Raw genomic sequence first — 7500 nt, forward strand, 5'->3', positions numbered from 1 at the left:
TGTTTCTTGCCTGCCCTGAACACCCAAGATCAAATCAAGCAGGCGTCAGATTATTGGAGTCTGATCGTGTGAAATAAATGAGATTTAGGTGAGATAAGAATCATGTTTATATCTGTTAAATGTTGTAACTAAGTTGAGTGGCACTGCACTATGGCTGCTGCAGGTGCCTAGGGGCTCAGACCAAATTTAACATAATTAAAAAATAAAAACCTTTGTAAAAGTTGCCATTCAATAAAACAAAACAAAAACAAATTTTAAAAAATCAGAGATTAAAGGAGGTGTGTTTCCTTGACTTCATGTTTTCCATGACTCACCTTCCAAGACTATAAATTAAAAAAAAATGATTCAATCAAATGAATCTGAAGATTGAGTTAAACTGAAGCACTTACTGAAATACAACTTGTGTGATAAACATATCTACTTCGCTAGGATAGCCCTGCGTTGTGTGAAACTCTACCAACATAGTTGCGCATTGCTTTCCGTCCATGGAATGTACAAAATGGTAACGAGATAAGGCATATGACTTTTCTGCAGAGATAAAAATGACGGTGAAAATTATTATTTAGTTTGCTTATTCACTGGCCCTCCAGTATGATAAAACTGTTTACAGAATCATTATTGTGACAAAAATGGGAATCGACTGTATACTTCATTAACACTATCCTGCCTGAAGAGGCAACCTACTATGTAATATGTAATATATAAATAAATTTCATTGAAGGTGTAGAGAATGATAACCTAACCCCATGTATGGAAGCTTACCATTCCAGAATATAAGTGCAACTTGCTGATGCAGCTCAGGGTGACTACAGCCTTTCTTGGGGTTACCTTTCGCCGACCATTTCAACGCAGCACTCAGGAAATGTTCCCTCTCTGGTATATCTGCTGGTATTTGCTTGTATAAACCAGTCACTTTGGCTGCCGAAAAAAATTAAAAGAAACTGGTTAATGCAAATTACAAGCATATTTAAGGAATATAAATGGGTAACAGGTAAGATGTAAAAAAACACTGGTTTAAAGTGGAATTAGCTCCACGTCAAGGAATACTCCACAAGCAGCAGAACAGGTCACATTACTTGGGTGATGCATCCACTGACCAGGGGTAATAATGTATTCTTATTACAGTATATAGCCCTATTATATGTGAACCGGTACACATACAGAAAAAAGAAATTAGTAGTTGCATACATATTCCTTTTTCCATGAACGATGAACCCCAAAAAGAAGGGGGTTGAGTTCCTCCCCCGGGAAAATTTTGATTCCTAGACAGTAGGAAATGAGCTTTCCCAACTTCTGAGTTGTCTTTTAATGGCTTTTAAGTACTTCAAAATTTAAGGTTTTCCCCTCTTGAAATCGGTCAGGTAAACTTTCTCATTCTTATTACAGAGTAGTTGCAAAAATATTCTTTTTTCCAGAATCGATGAACCCCAAAGAGAACGACTTTGAAGTCATTAAAAGTTTTAGGTATTCCCTCTCTTGAAAACGAAGATGTGTATAAGAGACAGCCTACACCTAATGGCAAGGGTGAAGAGACAGCATGACCCCCTTCCAGATCTGTCAATGTTGCTGTTATTGCTACTATTATTGTTGCTGCTTTTGCTACTATTATTGTTGCTGCTTTTGCTGCTGCTGTTATTTTTAATATTAATTATTCCCCTCACCTCTAAGAAGGAGAGGTGAAGGGTATTGCAATAGCATGCGTCTGTGTATCCTTCCGGGTGCATAATAAAAAATACTAGTGGATCGATGTACTTCAATTTTCACACATTGCCAATGTTGCATGAATCTGGATCCTCTTCAAATTTGGTGCTGATCAGAAAGAAGATGCAGATTTTACAATGTTATATTTATATACTTTTCAATTACAGAAAGAGCCAACTCGAGCAGATCGACTGCGGGTCAGAGAAGGGGTGTCAAATTCTGTGTGTAAACTCGCCAGATTGATGGGCTTGCCACATGAGGACAACACTAGGCTTCATCTAGCAAGGCAGAGCCAACTCAGGCGAATTGCCCGCAGGCCATTCATTTTTCAGTACATACTGTAGATGGTGTAACACCTGGGCATGGGTTTGTAATCTCAGACTATCTTTGTTATTATTGTATACAGTACAGTACCTATATTAGCTGAGTTGACTGGAGCATCAGATGCATCAAAGGCCTCAACGAGTAAAATACAAAGATCTGCACCACTCACATGCTGAAAGAAAAAAACACAAACATTTAGTGATAAATACAATGCTAATATTCCTAAATCAAATTAATAATAAAAAGGCTGAGTTGGTCAGAAAAGATATATTTGTAGCAAAATATAAGATACAACAAAACTTATTGCAATTTTCATCAAAGCCAAATTGTACAGTTAAAGAATTTAATTGAATTTGAACAAATTTAATCAAAAGAATTCATGCAGAGCACTTAAAAATGTATTAAAGTACAACAAAATAGAAAGACAAATGTATTATATAAACAAATTTTGATACATTAATAAAAAAAAAATTATGTTACATTACATACCTTTGAAGTGAATTTAATACAGGTATGATGATGATATTGATGACTTAGTGGGTTATTATTGGTGTGAATCACACCAAAAATACTCCTACCTGTATATTCCTATGTAATGATGGTGATGATGATGATGGTGATGATGATGATGATGACGATGACATTGATGATGATCATCATCATGATGATGATAGTGATAATAATACTGATGATACTAATGATGATGATGATGATAATGAATAATAATCCATACATCCATGTCATAGAAATGTCAAGCTGTAATAAAATACTTTAAGATTGAAATATTGTAGGCCTAAAAGCTACTTACTTGATTGTGTTCAAGGAGCAGACTGGCCCCAGAGTAAATGAGTTCAATGGCTTCGGCATGTTTGTTTTGATTCATAAACCTGATAGAGTTACAAAGAAAAACTAATAGCTAGGTATTGGTAATGTTGAGTGATAACTTAAAGAGTAAAGATATACAAAGTCAATGAAGTTCTTTTCAATTTATATGTACACTAGACCCAGTAAAATTTTGAGTATTTTGACATCATTAACTTGCACTGCTCTATCAACTGAGTCCCATGGTAATGGTACTAGTTGCATAACATTCCAACAGGTGAATCTTAAGTAACTAAACATGGGTACGAGTCAACCAAAGTAGGGGTAAAAGTTAGCATACTTTTCTGTAGGCTAGGCGGAAACAACATAGGTGGCTATGTCAAACAAAACATGTATAAGTCCTTTAATTTCCTGATTTTCCGGTGTTAATTACATAGGGGTTAAACTGGTTCATGGTCAAAAGTGGTGTCGCCTTACTCGTATCCACGCCAACTCATACCCACTTTAGCGAACCTGCACTAAAATTCCGGTCAACTCATGTCCAACACTGGCTTACTCATGGGGATCATCAATTTATAAATTTTATTTATGAATAAAATGCTGTATCAAAATCTTCTAAATATTAAGTTGTCTTTAACAATATATAATTTATCATGATTATATACTATCAAATTACAATGCTCTTTACATGTTTGAAATACAAAGGTATATCTTGCAATAAACTTATTATAAAATTATTGGTACGAGTCAGCCGAAATTTGGGTACGTGTTGTGGGTACGAGTTAGCTTGTATTCCCCAAAAACGGATGGCTTAGCCTATTATACTGTGGTTTTTGTTTTTCGTTGCCTCGGGATAACTCCCACCTTCGTCGATGATGATGTCTTATTAAGCACCTATTTCAATCACTTTTATTATATTCGTCAGTCTTGGGCCTAGGCCTATGCTAGACTATAGGAACGAACATTCTAGAATCTAGTAGATCACAGGCTCGGGAAACCACCCAATCTATTATTATTAATCGACCGTAAGCCTACTATCGCAGACGCACATAAAAGTACGACCCGACGTCAGTCTGGCTTGGACTGACTGGCCCTACTTTACTGTCTGACAGGGGGTCTTAGGTCTTGCCAAGCCTAGCCTACGGGTGACTGCAGTCTAATACCCACGACCTGCTTAACTTCCAGATTGACCTCACCTGAAATACAGTGTTTTATACATTTGGTGGGCCTCATAATAATCACCGCGTTCAACGCTAGCTTGCAGTTTTTTTGAAACCCTATCAACACCACCACCATTACTTCGATGTTTAGTCGCCATATTCAATGGGCGTATTTGACTGGTTCATTTCGTTGACTAAGAATTTTCGTTGAGTATTATTTTCATTCGACTGGTTCTTCGTCAAATAGACTTTGTTGTCAACGAAAATTAACGTAACCAGAATGCGTTAATCGGCGTTAAGTTATCCACGTGACCAAAAATAAATATGGCCGATTGGTCAGTTTAGCAACAACATTTGCGTGAATATAATTTAGATTAAATTTCAGAAAATAAAAATTATAATATTTACCTACATTGAAGTTAAAAATAATTGTAGGTTAGCAGAATTAAAAAAACTGAATGAAAACATTTTTTTTTTTACGAAAAACTCATACTGCCATAATCCGAAACAGCCTTGATTACGCAGCGTGTATCGCGTTGACTATGCAGCCATTTTGTTTTGTGGAGTACAGTATTTACCAGTTTTTCGACTTGTCTTCTTTAGTAGGATTTTACTACTGTTTGCGCAGGTGGGCGTGGTTTAACGAAGAACGACCAGTCGAATACGGCCATTCACTGGTTCCCGGATGCCTGCTAGCTGATCCCACCAATCAATATAACGTTAGAATGACGTAATCATAAATTACATCATACTTTTAACAAACTATTTGTATAATTTAATATTATTTATACATACACTTTCGTTACAGTGACACTCGTCGTTTGACGATGAATTTAAAGACAACAACAAATATTAACAAAATTAACAATTACAATTAAATTACCGTAAATCAATACCACCAAGAAACATACCACTATTCTTTCTCTAGCCTACATAGATTCGAACGGAACTACTTCCATTAAATGTATCTATCATAAATAAAGTAACACAGTTTCAAATAATAATGAATTGAAAGAGGAAAAAAAACCATTACACAATAAAACCCGACACAAATCACACCTCTACATAGACCTACAGGTAAACACATCAAAATTAATGATTTATTACGTTGAAAATTAGTTCTATACCGTAAAACCTCGAATTGAAGCTACAGTCACATACACTGTACATAAAACAAAATAAATTAAATACGTGACAGTAGGTTAGGTGAGTTCCAATTAAATACTCTCCTTGATACAGATTGGTGTTACAGTGGCCTTATTTATTGTTTTATAATACAAATTCACAACATTTACAGCATTCATTTTGAAAAGAAGCCCTCCATCCCTCTTTACTTTGCAAAAGTATTCTCGAAAAGAAGCCTATTTTGGAAGGCCCAGGCTCGAAAAGAAGCCCATCCAAAGTTCGCAATGAAAAGAAGAAGCACAGGGCTTCAATTCGCCGGTTTTACGGTATCACAACTTAGCAAAACATGAAAGAATATAAAAACTATGTCCTATATGTCCTGGTAGTTAGAGTTGGTAACTGGGTAGTTAAAGGTCTGACAGAGTTCCGGCCTACTGACTATTAGTTTTAGTGGTCCTTAAAGGACCACACTAAGCGGTAAACCCCTAAGTTGGCTCAATGGGGCCGGGTGTGGATGGTAAAATTTGCCTTTCAGCAACTGCCATAAGTATTTGAATCGGCAAATTAATAATTATTAGTCGGATGACCAGCTAGAGGCGTCTGATGACATAATATGGTTAGGCATGTTCGTCCCACGGGGGAGGTGGTACCAACCACTGACCACCTAACTGCTACCCCGGCACTAATATCAAGATAAGTATAGATGTTATATAAAATTAAACATTGATGTATATATGTATATAAGCAATTTTCTACCGTGTCGTCAATCATTTATTTTTTAACTATAGTAGGCCCTATTAACGAGCTTGAGCATTTACCTGTAATGATACTTTCAAGCAAAACATTTCAATTGTCAACTACTCTCTTTGAATATTTTTTTTCTTGTTTCATGTGATTGAGACCCACCTAAACATGCACACACACTTATTCCATCATATTATTTTTGTTCATGTATTTTCTTCTTGTGGAATTAGGACTATAGTGACATTTTGGCCTACAACTTCTTGTATATCAGTTTATTAATTAAAGTGATTTATGAATAAGGTAGTCCTAATGTGAATTAATTAGTGGGCCTATGTGAATGAATAAATAAGTAAAACAATCATTAATTAATTATTAAAATTATGTAAATATCAATGACCAATCTCGTAATCTCTCCAGTTATCGTACTTCAGCTGTTTCTCGGAATGGTTGTTTAGTTCAGCCTCCGATTCCCAGTTACTCCGTATTAATAAAATTCATTTTAAACTCAACAGGTCTTTTGTAAAATGTTTTGGGTACCCATGTAATCTTTTGTATCCTAAAAATGGATTTCTTTTATTTGATATGTTACTTCTGTATAGATATGTTAACTCCCTATATGGTTCTGATTTTAACAAAAATAAAAACACAATTGTTTACCATATGATCATTTCATTTTTTTAGAAAAACGAACATTTTATTGATAATGAATACGAATTCAGTCAATACATTGACAAATCAATAGATAGTTCATTAGGCCTAATCTAAACAATGTGAGCCTCTGTAGTGAAAATCATACGTCAAGGTCTATTCAGTGACAGAGATCGTGTCAATGACAAGAGGGAAGATGGGTATCACACTGGCGTGCTCATTCCCCACTTCCCCACTCATCTCTCTCTCCCCCTCCCTCTCCCTCTCTCTCTCTCTCTCTTACACACCCTACAACTTCTAAAATGTCTCAAGATAAACCAGGGTATGCCCGGGGGGTATGCTTAATATTAAGGTGATTACTGTATTCAAAAACATTCTTGACACGCTAATTATATATGGGTCTGCCTAATGATCCACCAAAAATATACACATAATTTTAAGTCCTACGACTATAACTTTTCTATTACACTGTTATTTATGAAAAGTAGGCCCCATGAAGACGAATGAATCAAGTAAACAATAATTAATTATGAATGCATCCAATATATTCACATGATATAGGCCCTTAAAAAATTAAGCCTCTGCGGTTAAAATAAAAATACTGTAAGTCAGTGTCTCTCTGTAAGTCCAATGCTTCAAAGCTAAATCAAGGTAGACTATATCTCTCATGAAGATCATTAGTTACAATACGAATTGAGCAAGGTAAAAAGACATAGGCCTATATACAGCAAAATAAAACAATATTGATAATTCAAATTTCTACTACTAATCCATAACAATAACAGCAATAATGAACAAGAATTAATCAAGATTTGTAAGAAGGGTTCACTAGTTGTGATAATAGGCCTTGCACTTTAGTTAATATTTATCATGACGAAACTTTTGTCGGTCTGATCATGTTAATCCTGCCCAGTAAAAAACGAGTGAATTAATGTACTTTGTTTGATATGTTTATGTCAGACACATTTAATCAAAC

General features: G+C 35.3%; 2 protein-coding genes across 4 annotated transcripts in view; both read right to left on the minus strand.

The window, feature by feature from the left end:
* Window positions 1-385: 385 nt before the first annotated feature.
* On the minus strand, window positions 386-4198 carry LOC117109776 (Golgi to ER traffic protein 4 homolog). Its single transcript, XM_033252192.1, has 5 exons — window positions 4044-4198; window positions 2834-2912; window positions 2116-2197; window positions 763-918; window positions 386-528 (listed from the first exon to the last, which is right to left on the minus strand). Exons 1-5 carry the CDS (start codon window positions 4163-4165, stop codon window positions 386-388), a joined length of 582 nt encoding a protein of 193 aa, XP_033108083.1. The 5' UTR covers window positions 4166-4198.
* A 2345-nt stretch (window positions 4199-6543) lies between these two features.
* LOC117109790 overlaps window positions 6544-7500 on the minus strand; it is a 12648-nt gene continuing 11691 nt past the window's right edge. For all 3 annotated transcript variants that reach the window (XM_033252213.1, XM_033252212.1, XM_033252214.1), the window contains exon 7: window positions 6544-7500. This exon is cut by the window's right edge and continues 1044 nt beyond it. The gene's annotated coding sequence lies outside the window, so the exon portion shown is untranslated.

Source organism: Anneissia japonica, unplaced genomic scaffold, assembly GCF_011630105.1.
Source record: "Anneissia japonica isolate Jap-2015-1 unplaced genomic scaffold, ASM1163010v1 scaffold334_len275345_cov169, whole genome shotgun sequence".
NCBI lineage: Eukaryota > Metazoa > Echinodermata > Crinoidea > Comatulida > Comatulidae > Anneissia > Anneissia japonica.

Excerpts from the sequence above, each read along its gene's own strand:
- LOC117109776 (XM_033252192.1), bottom strand. The coding sequence starts at position 4,165 with ATGGCGACTAAACATCGAAGTAATGGTGGTGGTGTTGATAGGGTTTCA. Across the intron at positions 2,198-2,833 it reads TGCTCCTTGAACACAATCAA|CATGTGAGTGGTGCAGATCT; the intron begins GTAAGTAGCTTT and ends TTTTTCTTTCAG. Across the intron at positions 919-2,115 it reads AGTCAACTCAGCTAATATAG|CCAAAGTGACTGGTTTATAC; the intron begins GTACTGTACTGT and ends TTTTTTCGGCAG.